At 45.7% G+C, this 21545-nt stretch overlaps 3 protein-coding genes, 1 long non-coding RNA gene and 1 pseudogene across 12 annotated transcripts in view; 2 read left to right on the top strand and 3 right to left on the bottom strand.

Annotated features, from left to right (window-relative positions):
• LOC144116226 (uncharacterized) overlaps positions 1–13023 on the bottom strand; it is a 43707-nt gene extending 30684 nt beyond the window's left edge. The window contains exon 1 of the mRNA XM_077650956.1: positions 12623–13023. The gene's annotated coding sequence lies outside the window, so the exon portion shown is untranslated. The remainder of the gene's footprint in view (positions 1–12622) is intronic.
• Positions 594–4600, bottom strand: LOC144116223 (uncharacterized). 8 transcript variants are annotated; one of them, XR_013311792.1, is made up of 7 exons: positions 1690–4600; positions 1567–1627; positions 1437–1502; positions 1309–1369; positions 1043–1246; positions 910–974; positions 599–649 (listed from the first exon to the last, which is right to left on the bottom strand). XR_013311792.1 is itself a non-coding variant. In XM_077650953.1 (5 exons), the coding sequence occupies exons 1-5, from the start codon at positions 1702–1704 to the stop codon at positions 1202–1204; spliced, it is 237 nt and encodes a 78-aa protein (XP_077507079.1). In that variant the 5' UTR covers positions 1705–2290; the 3' UTR covers positions 611–1201. The 8 variants fall into 8 exon arrangements, 3 of the variants coding, with proteins under 3 accessions (XP_077507079.1, XP_077507078.1, XP_077507077.1); XR_013311794.1 differs by having other exon boundaries at positions 601–649; positions 1170–1246; XR_013311791.1 differs by having other exon boundaries at positions 594–649; positions 910–1246.
• On the top strand, positions 4791–8613 carry LOC144116225 (uncharacterized). Its single transcript, XM_077650954.1, has 11 exons — positions 4791–4941; positions 5038–5223; positions 5426–5608; positions 5674–5736; positions 5814–5867; positions 6194–6250; positions 6333–6380; positions 7147–7185; positions 7253–7452; positions 8075–8234; positions 8444–8613. Exons 1-11 carry the CDS (start codon positions 4812–4814, stop codon positions 8569–8571), a joined length of 1248 nt encoding a protein of 415 aa, XP_077507080.1. The 5' UTR covers positions 4791–4811; the 3' UTR covers positions 8572–8613.
• Positions 13024–15948: 2925 nt separating the features above from the next.
• Positions 15949–21545, bottom strand: part of LOC144116229 (inactive selenide, water dikinase-like protein) — a 40819-nt pseudogene continuing 35222 nt past the window's right edge. The window contains exons 10-11 of the transcript XR_013311796.1: positions 16600–16809; positions 15949–16338 (exon numbers count right to left, since the gene is read on the bottom strand). The product of XR_013311796.1 is annotated as an inactive selenide, water dikinase-like protein (transcript). The remainder of the gene's footprint in view (positions 16339–16599; positions 16810–21545) is intronic.
• LOC144116235 (uncharacterized) lies at positions 17181–21544 on the top strand. Its single transcript, XR_013311799.1, has 3 exons — positions 17181–17911; positions 18030–18157; positions 18674–21544. It is a non-coding gene; the product is annotated as an uncharacterized LOC144116235 (long non-coding RNA).

Genomic DNA, 21545 nt, shown 5'->3' with positions numbered 1-21545 from the left:
ACCAGGGGCTGGTCCGGCGCCGGTCGTGATAGGGCCTTAGCACAGCCAGGAAGGTTTGAGCACCGGACCATCCAGAGAACAAGCCATATAGGCCTAGCTGCCGGAATCTGAGCTGCCGTGACACAACGTGCGAGCGTTCTTCTTGGCAGCAGTGCGTTTGCCGTTCTACGAGCCCAATCAACCACTGTACGTCCAGCGGACGTACTACGTATGTCCGTTTTCGGATATACGGATATCCGTGGGAGATCCGCCGATGTCCGACGGATCTCCGTCGTACGTCCCACGGACGTACATATGTAACTGGAACGATCTCCGATGGACGTCCGATCCAAATATCCGAGGATATCCCCCACGGATTTAATGAGGCCATTGGCATGTTGGGCATGCTGTGCTTTTATGACGCAGGCCTTGGAGACTGCAGCCACTAATATAGCTGTACAAGCCCCAAAATCGGGCCTCACCGTATGGCAAATGCATGTCCCTATAGGAAGCAAATAAACCCAAAGCAAGTTGTCTTAAACTTAAAAAAATTTTATTAAAGGCATTAATACATGGTTTCAGCTTTCAAGAAGCATTCTTCACGCTTGATGCAGGAAGTCCCACGCAATAGGAAGGGGTGACTGTGTGCAGGTTGTATTCTCAGTTGAATCTGTTGTAAAAGAAGTTTTTTCCCAAGAAAACAACAAATGCAAAAATAGTGTCACTGAAAGGGTACATGATTTTTCAATTCAAGATACTGCCACTGAAGATCATAATGAAAGATACTAGAGATAGAACGTCTACCTATTGATTCTATTATGTCACACATTTGCAACAGTCAATTGCATGAGCCATCCATACAAATGATGCAAAGAAAAATATGAAAAATGCATAAGGGCAGTTGACAATTTCAACATATTTTGAACTTACATGCACACTGCTCCTCAGTAGCATACGGTTGCTTTGAATGGGCTGGTCTAATCCATGCAGGAACCCTGAGGGAACAAGTGGATAATTTGCGAGAGTGAGCAACACTTCTGCTAGCTGATACTAGTATACAAACCTGTTGACTCTACGATGTAGCACATTTGCTACAATGATCTGCACGAGCCGTCCACGTGCATGCTCAAAAAGAAGTACTGGAAAATGCATGAGGGAAGTTGGCACTTTCAACAAGACTTCGAACTTACACATGTAGACTGCTCCTCTGCAGCGCAAGCTACTACACAGTTGCTCTGAATGGGCTGGTCACATCCACGCAGCAATCCTGAGGGAATAAGTGGACAGGCTGTAAGAGTGGTCAACACTTATGCTGGTGTTACTAAATACCTGTTGACTGTACGATGTGGCACATTTGCTACAATCAGCTGCACGAGCCTCCACAAGCATGCTGCAAAGGAAAAAGCGAGATATGCATTTGGGGAGTTGGCAATTTTAACAACGCACTACAAACTTACACGTGTACTGCTGCTCCATACTGCAACCTCCTATACCAGAACAGGCTGTTCACGTCTATGCACCATCTGTGAGAAAACAAGTTAACAGAGTGTGAGAGTAGGGAACATTTGCCAAGCAACTGTAACTTACCACTGAACACAGAGGCAGAGTAAGATAATGCATCCCATGAGCATTGATGCAGTCCGCAGTTCTAGGGGCCGGAAAAATTCTGTATGAGATTAGAAAACTTAAAAGGCAGATGGCTGTACTTACTTGTGTTTTCTCCATGATGTGCAAGATTGAGCAGACCTCCAAGAGCCGCAACTGTAGCCGAGACAGGATTACAGCAGGAATGGCTTGTCTTGGCAATAGTGGATCATCAAAATCTGTAATGCTGTCACTCAGTAGTACTTCCCAATTAAGCTCCACCACAGTGGCTCTGTGTTTAGGGCACTCGACTGCCGAGTCTGAGAAGATGGGTTCAGTAATCTTGACTGCATTTTGATGGTGGCATTATGCTGTACTGTGTGGTGTCAGTACACATATAGAATTGCAGGTGATCGAGATTGATCTGGAACCCATTCACTGGCCACCGTGGTGGCTCAGTGGTTACACTGCTCGGCTACTGACCTGAAAGACGGCGGATGCATTTCGATGGAAGCAAAATTCTAGAGGCGCGAGTACTGCGTTTTGTCAGTGCACGTTAAGAAACCCCAGGTAGTAGAAATTATCTAGAGCCCTCCACTACAGTGTCCCTCATAGCCTAGTCACTTTGGAATGTTAAGCCGGATAAACCAAACCCATTCACTATAGTCTCTTTCATAGTCCATGTTTTTTTGAAATGTTAAGCCTGATACTAAAAAGTTTGCCTCTGACAGAGCTAACATGTATGTAGCTGTGGAATAACAATTGACTTCTCAGAAAAAGGAAACCTGACGAGCTTACGGACACCATCTACTGGCCAGCATTTTATACCAGAGGGCCTAGAGACAACGAAAACCCCAATTTGACCAGAGATAAATGGTTTGCTGTAAAAGTTCTCTTTCACTGTGAATTCTCTGCCAATTATACAAGGTGCTAGTGTTGTAGTCAAGCGTGCAAAGCTCTCCACAAGGATTACAGAGTCCTTTATCATGCAGCAATTGTTGGCTGTCCCTGAAACAAGCTTGAAATTTTCAAACTTTGCACACTTATACAATGGAGGACTGCAACCAAAAAATAGAGGTGCATCTGTGTGCTGCCTTTCAAGTTCGACAGTGGACGGTGATGACCTAGCAATAGGTTCCATGTTTTCCCGCTCCTTTAGACGATTGTACAGTTGGGCGAGTGGAGCACTGTGCCTTTTGAGAAGACGCTTCAAAAACTGCATGTTGTTTTCGAATGGAAATGCACTGAATGAATCAAGCGGCCCATGGTTGCGCACATCATTAGCTATATGTAGAAGACAGTGAACATTATAAGAAATATGTTCGTCTCCATATAGACTTGGAAATGTCTTCACAAAATGCTGAAGAAGTGCCTCTGCATACTCCACATACTTGTGGCACAGTGCAGGATGAGCAAGAAGAAAAGCACCACAGTGCAAGGCGAGGAAGTTAGAGTACACAGCAGTAGGAAGAACAGATCTGAGTACTACTGGACCTGTATACAACAAAAAAAGTCTGAATTCGGTTGCCTTCCAGCGGTCAAACTCCACAATGCTTCGTGGTTTTCGCACAAACTCACTGGGCACGTGTGCAGCTAAGGAGATGTTCGCATCGCACAACTTCTTGCGCTCTGCTGGCCCCAGACGTATGCTCAGTGGCCCACCCAACCATAGCTTTAACAACTTTTTCATGACACCAAGGCACATCAAGTGCATATAGTCAAGAGGCGCACTTGTGATGCAGTCAATGGGTAGTGACGTAAGAACTGACACGTCATTGTGGTGATTTGGGTCAGTCTGGCGTCTGAAAGAATCATCTGTCCTTAGCGTCGAGCTTTTTGAAGGGAAGACAACCCTGTTGTTAACATACATTCCTTCTACAGAGCATTTTGGGCAACCTGAATACCCCATGTGGCCTTTGATAGAGAAGACGAAAGACCGCGCTGGCGCATCGCAAATAAGGCTCCTCACTGAAACCTGGAAAATTTGACCTTTAACGTTAATCCCGCATGAAATAAGCTGCCCCAGTTCAGTGACGAAAGGAGATAGGAACTCATTGGCCGAGTTTGGCTTTGATATTCCAGCAAATATACCTACAACAAAAGGTGCAGCGCTGCGACATTCAAGAACCTGGCACTGAATTATCCATAACTGCATTCTAGAGCTTTTAGAGATTGGGAGTCCATCAATATTAAAAGAAAGACTAACAGACCTGCCTTCGAGACTTCTATGTGACAGCATGTTTCTGAGCTGGTGCTCGAGACCATAATGACAGTATTCCCCGGGTGGCATGGCGGTCAGCGCTGAAATATTCATTGTCTCTCGCGGTGTGCGGAGCAATGTGCGAGCATCAGACGGAAGGCAAGTTGTATCGAAAGGGTGCGCCTTCAGAAGCTTGAGTAGGGATGATAATGCCGAGTGCGAAATGTTTTCTTTTAGGGCCCAAGCCCGCAGTGCTGTCACCAGATCGCGAGACTCGGTGGCTGGATTTGGGTTGGGGCAATCAGCAGGGTCCTCGGAAGCTGTGTCGCAACTTGAAGCCGATGAACAAGGGAAGCCTGAAGAAACAGCTGGCGCTACTTCTGGGAGTTCTGGTGTTGCTGCTATGTCGCTCACGGCAGTCACTTGTTCATTCTGGAGAGCGCGGATGTCAAAGAATGCGTCTGATATTGTAGTGGCACCATCACTGGATGCGGCAGACGACACAGTAGAAGCGGCAGACGACGCAACAGAAGCTGCAGGCACGGGTACCGTTCTTTGGCGACTGCATCGCCCAAAGTTCTCGAAGAGCACCTTTGTCTCGCGCGAGGCTTTTGCCCTTGCATAAGCCTTCTCCTCGATTTTGATTTTAGGCATTTCGGAAAGCACACATGAGACTTGAAACTACGTGCATCGAAGAGCAAGACTAACTGGGTGGCTCAGTTCACCTCGACAAAATGAAATCACGCAACGACACACGTGCACACCTGTCCCTGGGTACCAAGCACGGTCGTGAGCACGGTAGCACGGTTGACGCGATGGTGGGGTTGGTGGACTGGCTGCGGTAACCGCGGTACGTGTGTAGCTGGCGTACCCTAAAATGTAGTTGCCAGACGAACAAAAAAAGCCAAAAAATAGTAGCAACATTTTAACTTTCTACAGCAGTTTTAAAAATAAAACATTTTATTTTTAAAATTGTTACCTACAGTAGTTTTATTTGTCTATGTGATAAAATTTATTAATTTATTGCTTTTATAATTTTTTTATCGCAATGACACCGCTAGAGGCTGCACTAGTTTGCATCCCATCCGTTCATAGCCAAGCCTGGACAAGCCCAGTGCCTCTAGCGCGCATTTTCTATTCCACTGTCAGCGTCGCCCCATCGGTGCAACAAGTTCAAGGTAAGTTGTCTTTCGATCAGATCTGAGATGCCATATAGGAAGTTCTTGCTTTCTCTGTGAACTCTTTATATATATGTATATATATGTTTATTTCAGACATGTACGCAATTGTTGAATTCAACAACACACGCGAAGTGGAGTTAGTTCCATGCACGTGGCTGAACGGCGACAAGTGCCTGTGGCCCAGTGTCGCTGCAGACAAAGCCGTAAGGCTGGTGCGGCGCGGGGATCCCCCTTCATCTGAATTCGTGGAATATGCTGCAAGCGTGAAAGGGATATTCCGTAAGAATATACTGCTGATTTTGAAATGACAGCTGAGGTCATAATGCGATACAGCGCGAATAAAGACGGGGACGAAGCGAGACAAGACACCACCTCGCTTCGTCCCCGTCTTTATTCGCGCTGTATCGCATTATGGAAAATTACCAACTAGCCCGATCTGCCACTCTTGCAAGCTGAGGTCAAGGTTATATATATTTTTTAGGCACATATGGAGAAGGGCGCAAGAAACTTGAGCTAGCCCGGTTCACTTCAGACCTCTCAACCGATGAGAGCACGCCGAAGCGGAGGAGAATCGTGCGGCCTAACCGCTGGAACGACAGCGACAGCTCTGAACCAGAGGATTATCCTGTCGCTCCACGGGGACTTTTGGAATGCAGGAACACTCGTACGTTGCTTTATTATTCTATAGCTTGTGCATTTGCGGCGTTATTTTTATTTTTATTTTCTCAGCCCGCAGCCAAAAAGAGAATGTGGCAGCCTTGGACAGCTGTCTTAATGAAGTAACTGCTACTGGTAATCACCTTTATTTACATTTTGAGTTTCTATTTTGTGTTGTAAATATTCATTTTTTCTTGTGCATTCATACACAGCTTATGTGACCCCTCATGCTGAAGAGCCAGCAAATTCTGCAGAGCGATTGCAAGGTAAGTAAATTTTATTTCCATTTTGTAGAGTTTCCACGTGCTATAGCAGTTAAGGCATTTCAATATTTTATTACAAGACTGCTCATTAAGGCATATCAAGCAGGCATATGAATGTGCCTGAGCTGCAGAGCTTGATTGTTTTTGTTTTACATAAACTCTGCTGGATGTAAAGACATGTTGCATTTATCTCTTCCCTCCAAGCACCTGAATGTTGAAATCAAAGCATGGTAGTATGTGCTACTGACATTCTTTAGTTTCCAGACAGTCCAAATGCCACAATTGACAATTCCATTGTCATTTTGCAAAATGAATTATTCTTTGCTCAGGCCCTGGCTTGAATGGAGACCCACTGGCAGGGCAAAGCACTTCAAGGGCAGCCACTGGTAGTTACCTTTAATTTACAGTTTGAGTTTCTAGTTTTCTGTTGTAAATATTAATTTAAATTCCTTGCGCATGCATACACAGCTGACTTGGCCCTGGAGCGGGAAGTGCCACCCAGCCCTTCTCAGCAATGTAAGTAATGATTGTAGGGCATTTGTGCTATTGCTTCCTTGTATCCCAGTTCTGCTGTTTTATAATACCCCCCAACGCTTCTATTTTCCCTTAGCATTCTCCGATTTCATTTACTGTAACCACTTTTCACATCAATACATGGGCAGCAGTAAGTGGTGTCCAGCTTTAAAGGAACTCTGAGAACACATTTTAAGTTTGCCTGCATCAGTACATCCCCTTACTGAATGCTGAGTTTGTGTAAGCTAGAGAAGACCTTAAAATGAGGTACAAGTATTGCCACTCTTAACCGTGGTTTTGCAAGCGACTGTTGCATGCAAATCCTTTGTGCCAGCCTACACTGTCGTCTGGAAAGTTCCTTTTGGTCTTTACATCAGAAATTATTATCTGATGGCGGTGGAAAAAAGTTCCCATTCTTAGTATTCAGTTTTCTGAGCAACAAGTGTCTTAACTGCTGTCGAAAAAATTGAATATATATATAGCATAGTGTAACAAAAGGAAAATTCAAAAACTACTCAGCAGATGCACAGCTTTTGTAGTGTAATTTCTTCGTTGTGTCCCATTGTCTAACTTTTAGCTGTTGCTTTTCCAACTGCGATGTATCTTTGGTAATGAACAGAATTACATTTTTCATTTGGTTCTTTCAGAACATCGGCACAAGGAAACAGTTATGAGCAATGGCGAAGGCTGCTTGAAATTTTTTTTTGTGCTTAATAACTTGTAGTTCTCAGAGCTGTTAGGCTAATGCCATCCTTTTTTATCCCTCCAGGTGGTGCGCATAACTGCTCTCGGTGTCTCGGTTATGCTGGTGAGTTCTGACTTTCCTGCTGTTGGGATTTTTGACAGCATTGTAACCAGCTTCTTTATGCCTGTAGATTTCCAGAGACGAGTTATGTCCAACTTTGCTATTATAAGGCACACACAGACTGAAATTCTGGAACTGCTTTCTGGCATCACAAGGCCAGAAAGTCAAGTTCCAGAGAATACAGACTGTGTTGTTAGTGAGCCTTTTGGGACAGTTGAAGAATTGAAGGCCTTTGATTCTGGACTCACTCCCGAACGGAGAAATGCCCTGGTGAGTGACTTCGGTTAGCATCTGTCCATGCTGCAAATCTGAGGAATTAAGTTTGTTTTCACATGCCTTAGGTACGTTTTTGTGTGAAACAGCTAAACAATTATTACTTTGGATTTTGTTTTTGCTGACGGCAACTTGTCTTGCATTGATTTAGCGCCAACAGATATGTAGCAGCTTAAAAACCAAATCCCTTTGTTTTTTTGCAGTAGGTCGTGACATATGTGATGGTAATGTTGTTTACATGTACCCTAGCAGACTGGTAACTAAGCCCTTTGCCAAGTGAATGCAGTTGCTGAGGTTGGCAACTCTGCAATTGCACTTTCACATTAATGAGTCTATGCATTGTTAATTAGTGCCAAAGATATGTTGATTCCTTTGTTTCTTCTTGCACTATAAACCAGTTAGGAAAGCTCAAGAAACAATACTGCCTTTTTTTAACGTTTTTTTTTTCAAGTTGATCTATTCATTCTCAGGGGTTCCAATACATTGAGAACATTTTCATATTACTGTTTGTCCATTTGTTTGCACAGCCCTTTTAATTACAGCTTGCAACTGCTCCTGCTAATGCAGTTTGTGAACCATGCTCTTGTGCTAGCTATGAACTCGTGGTGCTCTCTTTCAGATTGCACAACTGCAGTCCTATGGTACGAAATCAGTGCCCGTCACTGTACGGACAATGATGGCCCAGTTGATGAAAGACAGCTTGGCAGCGCAGTTCTCGATGCATGGAAGAAAAGGAAAGGAGCGCTTTGATGCGCTTCAACTTCGCTCAGTCATCTTTGGTGGGCAAACATTTTCCATGCAGATATGTTTTTATGTTTCAAGAGTGTGCATGCTGTAGTTGAGGCTCGTGGTAAAAAACTGTACCACTAAAATTAAGCGATCAGCAGGCATGACAATCACTTGTGGTGCTGGCTCTTGGTGCTCGTTGGATACCCTCTGGGTGCAAGATTTTCACAAGACATTGTTTTCATGCAATCTATACTTTCAGACTCGGTCAGGAGGACGAGGCATCTTCAGGAAGTGACACATGATGATGTGGACACTGCAATTAAAGAGTGGCTGCGCCGAGCCAAGGAGCGCTGCAATCAAAAACTCTCGCAGCATTTTCTGCAATAAATGTTTAATAAAGGAGTAATTACTCATTGGCATCCACCCAAGCGCAGCCATACGCCTATAGAGGAAAGCTATACAGCTTTTTCAGAAACTTTGCAGTTGAAGGAAACTTCGTCCTGGTCTGCATGGGTTCGAGCTCGGGACCACCGCTTCACTACAGCAGTCGTGCTACCAACTGAGCTAACTGGGATGGCAAGGTACCATAAGCTCGCCGTCTTGGTTAGCTCAGTTGGTAGCGCAACTGCTTTGGTGAAGCGGTGGTCCCGGGTTTGAATCCCGGACAAGGACAAATATTTCTTTACCTGCGAAATTTCTGAGAGAGCTGTATGGCTTTCCTCTGTAGTCATATGGCTGCGCTTGGCTGGATGCCAATGAGTAATTACTCCCTTACAACAAATCTACTCCACCCTGGTGGATTAAACATCTGGCCAATAAATGTTTGATGTTTTAGAGAAATTCAATTCATTCTTCTGTTGCACAAAACACCACAATCAGTGCCTTGTTGATGTTTTGCTGCCAGTGTTACTGAAGCATCTGAGCGAGATAAAATGCTTTACATTTTCCATAGCTAACTTGTAGTTAGAGGCAAGTAATATTGATCGAAATTTTAGTTAAATGCACGTGTCTACGAAAGTATTTTGGAACTCAGAATCAAAAAAGCTGAGCTGCTTGACAGTCAAAGTATGTGGCCACTGACTGAATGATTGGTTAAATTTGAACTGCCTCGCCCAGGCTCCACAACACAACCACAAATGCCTGGCTGCGCTTCAATTGATAGCAGCCAGGGCATTGAGATTTTTTTTGCCTTTGGTATCCTGAAAGCTTTTGTGGGCCCTGCGTTTGTTTGCTGCTGAATATTTACTAGGTGTTTGAATTTCTCCAGAGGTTATGATTGCTTTTAATTTCAATATAATGCTTCCATAACAGATTCATGCCGAGAGTGGAATGATGTGTTGTTAAGAGCGGTTATATTGTGCAGCTCACATACAAAAGTGAATGTGCAGATATTTCAGATTACGTCTGAAAATGTGTGGACAGTTTGAAGTAAATAACACCTCACGCAAATTGAGCTAAAAAATGCAGCCAATTATAGGAAGCATCAGTGGTTTTAACTTTTTTACATTTGCATGCAGAGGCAAAGCCATCAGAAGGTTTAAGCGATTGTTTCATTAAGCACTCCACTGTAGAAATTAAAATGCATGTTGAAATTTGCAATGCACAGCTGCAGGCTCATCAAAATATCCACGAAAGGATGAAAACGGACATTCCATGGCTATACAGAATCGTATATTCATCGGACATCCGATAACGGATGTCCATCGGACATACACCAAATCTCCGATGCGGATATCCGAATACGGACGTCCTCACGAATGCCCTGCGGACATCCTCCCCTGGCACTGGAGATTCGGATCTTAAACGGACGTACGACGGATATCCGTGGTTCATTGGGAGGTTATATGCCGTGGTCCTTCGCCATAATTAAGCCACGCGGACACGAGCCTCTTGCTATACTCTAGCTTCGTCGTCGTCTTCCAAGTCGTTGCTAGAGGAAAGTGCTCATTAATAGTTCTGATCTTAATTTTTACGGAAACGTTATGCATGCCCTCGCATTTTAGGTAAAACTGATTTCTACGAGTAGCGTTGCATGAGTGGAACAGCAGACGTTAAAGGTGTAGCGTGGTAGTGCATTCATGAATGCATTGCTATTGTCATCAGCGGCCGAGCCACAGCATGTCAACAATTCAGTTCGTTTGTTACCTTTGGTAGAATAGAAGCAGCCGAAGAAGCTAACAAGCGCACAATATCTTCTTTAATGTACATGCCAATAAAATAAAATTGTAGTGCTATGCTTACGTGTTTCAGCGGAAGCCGAATGCCCCTCCCCATACGAATTATTTCGACACTCTCTTCCGATAGATATGGCCGCGCGGTCGACCAACGGCGCCGGCGTCTCGATCGAAGAAGTTGTCTTCGCCACTCGCCTCGACGCTCTCGCTGCACAGCCATTGTTAACACCACCGCTAACGGTGTGTTCCTGTTCAGCTCGATATCACAATACTTAATTTCGACTTTCCCGTCGGAATGGAGAATATTCACTTCTGCCGGCATGGCGAATCTACGAGCACACACCTTTCGCAATATCCGTCGTGGACTACCACGCACCTCGTTAATGCAGCATTCAAATGCGCGCATGTGCGCGCGGCTGCGTCTTTTGAGGAAGTGCGCAGTAACTTTCTGCCACGGCTTGCTGGCGGAGCCCTACACTACGCTACCTCTTTCTCCGTTCCTTGCTTCACTCACTCCTTTCTGAGTGAGCACTGCAAGCATAGGTCGTTCTCCGTATATACGTTTTGCCATTATATATATATATATATATATATATATATATATATATATATATAATATATATATATTACATTGCCGATGTCGGTATAACAAGTGGCAATTTACAGTGCACGTTAAAGTACCCCGCGAGGTCTGAATTATCAGGAGCCCTCTGCTATGGCACCTCTCTCTTCCTTGTTTCACTCTCTACTTTCTCCCTTTCCCCACGGCAGGGTTGGGGTGTTCACCGAGATGTCAGAGATTTAACATGCCTTTCCTTTCCCTCCCAAAATTTTTTCTTTCCATCCCGCGTCCTAAAGCTCAGCAGCGCAGCACTGTAACTACTATGAAAATGAAAATTGCTGTTGGGGAAAGGAAATGGCGCAGTGTATGTCTCACATACCGGCGGAAACCTGAACTGCGCACTAAGGGAAGAGTTAAAGGAGAGAGTGAAAGAAAGGAAGAGGTGCAGTAGTGGAGGTCTGCGGTATAATTTCGACCGCCTGGGGATCTTCAACGTGCATTGACACTGCACCGCACGCGGGCGCCTAAGCGTTTGGCCTCCATCGAAACGCGGTCGCCGAACCCGACCGCGGCGGCCGCGTTTCGATGGAGAAGAAACGCTATGGCGATGTCAGTGCACTATCCCTGCCCCGGATTAGGGGCGTAAGGTTTAATAGTTTTCTTAATAACCAATAAGCCACAGCAGCAGGTGGGTTTTGATATCACGTGCGCAGCTGCACCAGCATCAAAGTACAGGCAGCGGCATCGAAGAAAATCTCTTGGACAGCTCGTTCGGGAGCACGTTGCTGGATCACACCGCAGGGTAAACGGAAGGGAGGCCGCGCCGCGTCTAGTACCTTTAAAGCTCTAGCTTTTAAAGCGAAGAGTCATGGACCTAACCCACGATCACGAGACCACTCCTTGCCCATAGCCGGCGACTCGCGCTAGCTTGGTCCTAATCACTTGGGGCAACAAACGATACCACATACGGCGCTATATACAAACAACGACAAACGCATCCCATAATAATAATTGGTTTTAGGGGAAAGGAAATGGCGCAGTATCTTTCTCATATATCGTTGGACACCTGAACCGCGCCGTAAGAAAAGGGATAAAGGAGGGAGTGAAAGAAGAGGTGCCGTAGCTGGTGGGCTCCGGAATCATTTCGACCACCTGGGGATCTATAACGTGCACTGACATCGCACAGCACACGGGCGCTTTAGCGTTTTTCCTCCATAAAAACGCAGACCCCATGGTCGGGTTCGAACCCGGCATCGGGATCAGTAGCCAAGCGCCCTAACCACTGAGCCACGGCGATGGGTACAAACGCGTCCAAAGATAACCTGCTGTGACTGGACGACGCAGCGTTCTGCGTTCCTGTGCAGTACCAACCGCAGCAGTAATGATAGAGCTACCACAGGCGAAGTGGCACATAAGACTCGTTGTGGAAGGGTCATAGATGCAGCCGAGGCAGAGCGACATGCTCGGAACGCTGCACGTAAGTGGGAAACGGGAGCCACAAACGTGCTTCGCGTCTAACAGACGACGAACGCTGTCGGGACGCTGCAATGCATCTCGAAGTCCTACTGGCCTCACGTGCTCTGGTGGCATATTGTAAAGAAAACTGTGCGGTCATTGCAGCTGGCGCGAGCAGTCTTCCACGCAAGACTAAATAGGCATTCGCGATAAAAGGCGCCGCTGTCGCGGAGCAAAAATTACTCACCTTAGGCAAAACAGATCCCTCGTTGAACTCAAGCTTCTTTAGGAGCAAAATAACGCAAGGCTGGCCACCCGGCACTGATCGGGCGCCGGTCATGACAGGGCCTTAGCGCAGCCAGTTAAGTTTGAGCACAGGACCATCCAGAGAACAAGCGATAGGCCTAGTGGCCGCAATCCGCCAACTGCCGTGACACGTGAGCGTTCTGGCAGCAGCCGTTCTACGAGTGTATGAAAATGATGACGATTATGATGTCATGTGACTTTATGTCATTGTTGTTAGCCTATCAAAGGATGGCACATACCCACACTGGGGGATCGGCCAAGAATCGGGTGGCTGTTCGCCTGTACTCAGTTATTAAAAACGAAAAGCACGCGGGAACGCAACGCCGGTGGATTCTACCTCATGAACAGAGAAAGGAGAAGAGTTTTGATTTCGAAATAAATAAATTAATAATAATAATAATAACGAGCGAGATTAAAAAAGAATTAAGTTAAAATGTAATAATTTGTAGAAAAGAAAATTTTATTACACTTAGCAAGGCATACGGTCCTTGCCGATGGTACGTTGTTCTCAACCGCGTCATAAGGGAAGGAATAAAGGAGGGAGAGCGGCGACGGCGGCGATGAAGCAACCCACTCCTCCGCCCCGGTTGCCATGGTAACGGCGCATGCGCACAACCGGCCATCGCGTGTAATACGAAATGCTCGACTGGTAGCCTAGTGTAGCTTCCGCTACACAAAATTGAGAGGACACACTGGTCCTTGAGCCCCCGCACAACCCCACTGCACTCAAGCGCTCATGTCCCGTATTACAAGTGGCAATTTATAGTGCACATTAAAGCACCCCGCCAGGTCTGATTTATCAGGAAGCCTCTGCTGCAGCAACTCTCTTTTCCTTCTTTCACTCTTTACTTTTCCCCACGGCAGTGTTGAGGTGTTCACCGAGATGCATACCCTATACTTTCAAAAAACAAAAAAAAAATTCTTTTCATCCCTCATCCTAGAGCTTAGCCAGGGAACACCTGTAACTGCTATGAAAATGAAATTGAAATTAGGTTTTGGGGGAAAAGAAATGGCGCAGTATAGGTCTCACATATTGGCAGACACCTGAACCACGCCTTAAGTGAAGGGATAAAGGAGGGAGTGAAAGAAGGAAGAAAGAGGTTTCCTGATAGTCATGCCCTGTGACACCTGCGTCAAAGTACAAGCAGCAGGCATAGAAGAGTCTTGGAAGCACATTGCTGGAGCACGCCACATGGCAAACGGAAGGAAGGCTACGCCGCGTCCAAAACGTTTTAAAGCGCTAGCCGTTAAAGAGAAAAAGCCATGGGCTTCACCCACGATCACGCGACCACTCCTTGCAAGTAGCTGGCGCCTCGCGCTAGTTTCGTCACAATCACTTGGAGCCCGCAGTCACAACAAGACGGCGCTAAAGACAACGCCAAATGCTACAGCAACCAAAACCCATGATCAGATATGGAACCTTCAACAGCGTTTAATACACTTGCAACCGAAGTTCCCATTGTTACTCTCACTGATGGCAGCATCATGCGCAGGTTGGTTTGCATCTGTCTTCTTACAGCATGCTCCATTGCTTAACATTTACGTCCACCACACAAGAATGTGCAGGAGCGCTATATGCGCTGTTGACATGTGCGGTGCCCAAAGTAGACACTGGACCAAGCACAATGTTCATGTTCCAAAATGAGATACTGTAAACTAGTCATTTTTCTCAAGCTTGATACTTCACAAAATAAGGTAAAGTCCTGAGGAATAAATTTTGGAAAGGATAAGTGACAAGCTCCTTAGTGCTCCTTTTAGCCACATTATTCGCGGGAGCAATTTCTTGCAATGTGCTGTTTATATGATTTGTGACAAAACGAGCAAATAAGGCCTTCACAAAAATTCAATTCAAAAGTCGTTTCACAACATAAAAGAATTGGATGGAGCAACCTGTCCCTAATGGTGCTAAGTAATGTATGCTCATTATGATGATACTGATAAATAAAGCTTCAGTGTGCCCACGCACACTCTCAGCACAGACAAGAGCCCGATTTTTTGCAAAATATTTTTATTCCCAATGCATGGCGAATGGCTGAACAGGCTTAAGCAATGACAGGCTCTGGGAGATGCCCACGGGAGACAATCCATCCTCAACACCACCGTAATATTTAGTCAGCGCAGATTCATAAAGGTCTCTTCAGGGAACAGCCAGTCCCTTAGCTGAACAAACCATCAACACCACTATATGATATAAGGGGCAAGTATTTTACATAATGAACGTATGTAGAAGACTAGGTTTAATGACTAACAAAAATATCGGTGTGCTCATAAAGTGCATATAATATCACTAACACAACACAAAATGTTTGTTTGGAGCCCATTTAGCTCATGTTCATGTCAGTGGTATGCAGCATAAGAGCAAAGCTGTCGCCACTCGTGTATGTGGCAATTGTAGTTGCATATGACAGCCATAAGGTACCCCATCAGTAAAAGCTTCATAGCTCACTCCTTCAAAACTCCTTGCAAGGCTGGAAACCTTCCTCACAACCAATTCTTTCCCTGTCCCCTATTCCCAAGCCTGTGTTACCACAGCTCGGACTCCTTGTTGGCTGAAGGCACTTCGAGCATGCGTGGAGAGTCCATCAGCCTTGCTACCCACTCCCCTTCAACAACGTCTTCTATAATCCACGCTGGGTCTCCCTTCTGCTGCTCAATTTCTTTGCAATATGCTTCGGCATTCTCCTTTGGAAGGCACATCAGCGTACACCTGAGAAAGGGAAAATGGAAACTTGCAACTCACTAACGCTATAAATTTCAACAGTATAAACTGTCACTGCAACTTATGAAATAAGCTTGAAATGAAATTGCCGCTGTTTTACCGCAATTCCTGTATTGCCGCTAAATTGCTGCAATTCCTGTGCTATGATTATATATATATATTTCATGCACTCCACTCCTTCTCTAATGCCCCGCAGAGGCCTTAAAGGTATTGAAATAAATGAATAAATGAACAAAATAAATAAATAAATTCCATATGCTAATATATTGCAAAGAGAATTTGAGAAAACACCCAAAATGATGCTTTAACACGTTCATTGCATCTTGGGTGACCGCTGGGTGATCCAAGATACTGAGTCGCGCGATGAAACCATCGCTATGCTCTGATTTATCAAAGAGCCTGTGGAAAGGACACACGCTATGCCGCTGTTGCCATTTATTGGCATTCCCAGGAAGTTTGCATTGCCAAGTAAAAAAAAAATTTTTGCTACAATAGTGCTAAGGGCAGCGTTATCTATGTGAAAACAAGAAATTTTTTCTATGTGAAGCCTCGAGAAGTGCCAAAGACCTCCCTACTCCACCCTCCACAAGAACCACGCATCCATCACCAACCCGTTGCCTGCCTCCACACACCAGAAGCCCATGCAGCAGCAGAGCAAAAAGAGCAACAGTAAAATCAAATTCAAAGAGACAGTGGGAAAGCCAGCTGCCCCCGGAAGCATACCCAACCGTTCACAGACCCACCATGCCCCACTAGCTAGGGGGCTGCCAACCTAGACACCCTCTAGAAAAATTCTGTTGCACTCGCCTTTAAGTAAAAGCATCAATGTAATCACTGAGCGAAAATCCAACTGCTATTACAGCGTTCTCGCATCAGGTTTCATGATCGTCCTGTCAATTTTGTTTTCTTTTGTCCTGGTACTACTCAGAGTAGAGCATCTGAATTACATAAAAAAAATCAGAAAAGAGTTTCAGCTAAAAGGAGACAACAACATATCATTCCAAGGAACAACAGGGGATTTCAGACAGGAACACCATCACTTTCATGTAACTCTAAATTCTGCATACATTTTAGCACTTCCTCATGGTGAAAGCTTGAAAAGTTGTGTTGTATCTATTTTAGAAAAGCTGTCAAAGACATGAGAAGAGAATACAACAATAGAAAAAAAACAATTCACTGGTTGTCAGTCAGTGGCTCACCAGAGGTCTCGGCCGAATGGCCATGCATTAGTTTGAAGGAGGTGCCCGTGGCGGCCAGCAGGGCAGGAACCTTGGCTATGATGGGCAGCATGTGGATCACAAGCCCCACTGAGCGCTGCTGCACCTGCACAAAGTTCTGGGCGTGACTGAGCAGACCGAAGCCTGTCACGTCTGTGGCACCGTGGCAGCCATGCTTGTGCATCAGCCGAGCTCCAGGAACAACAAAGGCAAAAAAATTTGTTTTGACACAGTTTCTGCACAAACAAGAGTGAAGTGAAAGTCAATGCCCAATTGGTTCCAAAATACACAACTGATGAATAGTCATACAATGCCTCTCATTTCATGATATAAAAGGAAAAAAATGTAGCTGGTCTGATAAAGACCTGCTTTGATCAAAACGAAAACTTTTCCTCGTCAAAAGTCTGCAATTTTGTGGTAGCCTTCTTGCATGCAGACAGTGAAGTACTAGTAAGTGGAACACACATACTTCCATTTGCAAAATGTGAGAATGCATAGATACAACCAACATACCCTGTGAGGTGGTAGTAACTAAATTACTGCAGTCTTTAATGTTGGTCGCCAGGGGCGCGATTACGGATCAGTCTCAATCGAAATTGTCTCAAAAAGTATATCATTTGGCTCTCTCCTATTGGTCGGCGGCCATTTTGATTTTTTTCGTCACTGACTGACGTCGTAAATGGCGCAGAAGTGGTGACGTTGGCCATCTAATTATGCGAGCAGATTGAGACGATTTTTTGAGACTGGAAAAAGTAGTATCAACACGTTTGAGACAGAAAATGGCGGCTGTTTACATCGTCGTATACGCGGGTGACCGCGCGAGCAACGGTGTCGGAGGGTGCATGAAGACGACTTTGACGCGCGGGAGAGTTATTTCGAGGAGACTGCGCAGTGTCTGTGCGACGAACTCGCCGTTGAACTGGGAGGTGCGCGGGTGAGTGCGCTGTCAGTGGAGCGGCAGTGCTGTGCGCGCTGCGCTTCTTCGCCTCCGGTGGGTTTCAAGGCGCCGTTGGAAATGACGAAAACGTCGGCGCAGCCCAACCGACTGTGAACAAGCCTTTGCGGCGGGCAGCGGAGACCAATGCCAACGTTGGGTAACAGAAGGGGGGTGTTCGCTTTCCGAGGAGACCCGAGGGGAAGGCGGCGGCGAAGGAGGGCGTCCTTTGCCTAAACGTTCGCCGCGGCAGCATCTCCGGCGTCGTCGGGTGTGTCGATTGGGCACTCATCACTATCAAGGAGTCTGGGGGCAGTGCTGCGAACGAGCCGCAAGCGGTTCTACGCTGCGGACGTAATAGTGAGTATACCTCGGCCACTGTTTTTGACCGCATGAGTTCAAGTGCTACAAGTGCATGAGCTACAAGTGCGGGCCTCGGCAGCGAGAGTGAGTACGGGCTGTGCTTGTTTTTTCTCAGATCTGTGGCGCGAACATGTGCATCCTGGCCGTGGACTCGCGCTGACCCGGATCCTTCCGCGACGCGTTTGTCTGGCGGCATTCCGAGGCGGAGGAAGGCCTGCTGGACGACGGTGATTTTTTTTCTGGGTAAGCAGTAAAATAGCCGTGTCACCCGTCGGGCGAACTCAGTCACATCTATTGAGCTCCAGCACTATGCATTTGGCCGGATCTGCTAAAGCTACAAGAATCAGTCAGGACAGTTACACAAATGCAGACACTTTACAGTATGATACAATGTATTGCCACCCTTTCCTTTTGTTAAATATAATTGCAGCAGAAACACAGGACACATATTACATTGTTGAAATGCATAGCCTTTCCTGTTGAAGAAACCAAAGCAAAATGCACCTGACAGCGCTTGTGTTTTGTAGGCAATCATAGCGCATCATTTATATGAATATGGTGGTAAAAGACTGACCTTACAGTAGTGCTCACTTATACATCCAAATCCTGCATGTATGTATGCTCTTGAATGTCATATTCAGCAAAGCCTGGATGTGGGCTACTTGGCGTGAGTTTTCTACTGTATAGCAGAGTGTCCTGTAATGCTGTTGAGATCACTGAGAAAGGACATGCTTAGCTGCATCATTTTTTGTTATGCAGGAGACTATGTCTACCCACTGGAGCCATGGCTGCCTGCACCAGTTGCATGACATTACAGACCGGACTCAGCAGAAGGCCTGTACAACACGCCACATGCTTTCACACAATTTGTGCCTGAGCGCTGTATTGGTGTGCCGAAGAGCTGCTTCCGTTGCTTTCAAGGACACCGGATGCACCAGTGCCAGTGGAAGTGGACAGTGCGCATCATCACCGCACGTGCTGCACTTCACAGCCTCTGTTTGGATGTGCCGATATCAGCAGAGGGTGCAGGCGACACTACCTCTGACCCAGATAACAACGGGCCACCTCTAAATGGTGGCTGCCTCGTACAGACAGGATCCCTCCTCACCTGCCTCCTGAGAAGAGCATACGGTGCTGTACTTTTGGCCTCTCTAGGACGACCCGTCTCCAGAGGAAGGCGTACCGAGGGATGGTGCAACGGCAGTTGCGATGGAAAATCTAGCGTCCAGAGACGACTCACCATGCTGGCATTGAGAGTCATATCAGGCACTCTTCCCCTGTTGCCACTGTCATTTCCTTGTGTCATTGCACAACACACATCTGCAAGTGTGTGAGCAATTGTGTGATGTGGTTGTGCCCTTGGCCAACCTGTGTGCAGCGAGAAGCCAGCAGTGACAAACAAGTGCCCCCACCGGCTGCCACTTCATTTTCAGTGTGTTTGCTAGTATATCTTCCAGTCCCTCAGCAGCGTGTTGCACAGTCTCTTCCTGAAGACGGAAAAGGTGTTGAAGCAGCTCGCCCAATTTCTGAAAAGCATCATTTTGAACTCTCTTTTGTCAATGCTTATGTCAGCCCACCTGCCCCTTCTCTGCTGTCTCCTTCCAGCTTGGTGGAGTGCCTGTGGTCATTACCTGTGTGACGAACATGCATGAACCAAACGTGTAGTGCTGGAATAAGGCATGAAATATTTGTGATGCTTGTTGGAATCAAAAAGCTGTTTTTTATTGCATCATACATTCAGTAAGCGCGTTTATTTTTTTAGGCACAGCATTTGACACGAGTGTTTCTATTGCAGAAAAGGCAGTGTACATACAAGCATACTTTACCTTGATGTACAATTACCGTATGGCATTTCTGAGTGCAGTTAAGAAAAAAAAATCTGAAAAATTGAGTTCAAAGTGCATGTTTTCTTTCATACAGAGGCTACCTGTACAATAAATATGGCATAGTACAGTGTACATGATGCATTTTCCGGACTACAAAACATTTTGGCACATATAAGTAGTGTAAATACCAAAGCTAAGCTTTTAGCGTAATGGTGTGTGGCTAGGGGTTTCGCTCTGTGCTAAAAGCTGTACCAACTGCAAGGAAACCGCTGTACAACAATGCATAATAAAGATTGTAAGGTGCAGTGGCTACAATGACTGCTGAATGACTAGAACATCTTCACTGATAGGCAAAGATGTGTACACATCACAGACACATCATCAAGGAGATGGTGTGTGATTAGAGGTTAGTTTACAATCACAAATCATGCAACACCGTTACTGGAAATGCTCTACAGCTCTAAGAATATACAGGCAGCTCCATTGTGGGAAATTTTGAGCACTCGGTTATTGCCCCATAACTGACACCTAGCTTGGTTTGCGTAACACAGGGCTATGAAGTCTTGTCCATGATGACACGAGACGGTGACAATGCCGAATGGCCGGACAAGCTCCTTGTGCTATCATATAATATGTGTGATAAGTGCAACTGCTGTCAAGCTACTTTTCGCCTAGGTATTTAATGTCCTAGTCATTTTCAACTGGCTGTTCCCTTTCAAACTGGAGTGGCTTGTATACAGGGTGTCTCAGATATGATGGACCATAATTAAAAAAAAAAAAACAAGTGGTCTTCTGACCTGAAAGGAAGTGCATGTTAGAAGCTATGCAAAGTATTTAAAGCCCTTCAAACACTGCCCTCACCAAACCCAGTTATACCAACATCACTCCGCCTGCTGAGCAAAATACAATATTACACATCACTGCCCTGTCCTACCTACCTCACTGCCCTGGATCATATGCAATTCAAGCGCTGTGTACCAGCAAACATGAACAAACTTGCTCAACTTTCTGCCCAGTTGCAATTAGCCTCTATACAAGCAAACTACTTCTTTCCAGGTTGACCCTGGATCTACTACATGATCAGTAAATAACGTTAATGGAACAAGCTCGTTCTCTCCTCGGTGACAATAGCAAAGTTATCAAGTCAAGTGCTTCCTTTCTCTCTAAACAAAGTGGAGCATAAACATCACAATTTCTGCATCTTGCACAGGAAAAAAAAGAAACTACGGCAACAACTGAACATAAACCGAACGGAGCTACAAAAATACAAACGAAACATCAAGTGCTTAGCCCGATGTGGGCGGCAACACTTGGTTACGAGGCAGAAGAGTGCTGCCACAGAGGCAGGCCGTGTCGGCTCTCATTTCCCGCACCGAGATTGCAAGCTATCAGCAGCTGCACCTGTCTGTCGGCAGTTGCTTCTATGTGATGATTCATGGTTTTCTGGTATTTTCTAAAGAAAATAAACAGAACCACACGTCACTCGGCGATCGATAGGCGCCGACCGAGAACACAGACTAAAGTTGTCTTCGTCGATTTTCGAGCCGAGCGCTGCTTGTAAGTTGATCTCGGCAGGCCCGTAGCATTCACTGCCTTCAATCAGATTTTTCTGCGCACTTAAGACATCCGCAAAGTACCTTGATTTCAGACGACACGCGAAAAAACAGGAACTAGCCATGGAATCAGCTGTTTTCTTGCAGGCCGCCATGTTCACGTTATGCCACTGCCAGCGCGCCCTCATGGCAAGAGAAGTTAACCTGCAGCAAATTTAATTGCAAAACTGAAAATGCTTCTAATTTTCCCTC

This window comes from Amblyomma americanum, chromosome 1 (genome assembly GCF_052857255.1).
Source record: "Amblyomma americanum isolate KBUSLIRL-KWMA chromosome 1, ASM5285725v1, whole genome shotgun sequence".
Classification (NCBI taxonomy): domain Eukaryota; kingdom Metazoa; phylum Arthropoda; class Arachnida; order Ixodida; family Ixodidae; genus Amblyomma; species Amblyomma americanum.
The sequence above is the reverse complement of the archived record's forward strand: the minus strand, read 5'-3'. Positions and strand labels throughout refer to the sequence as shown.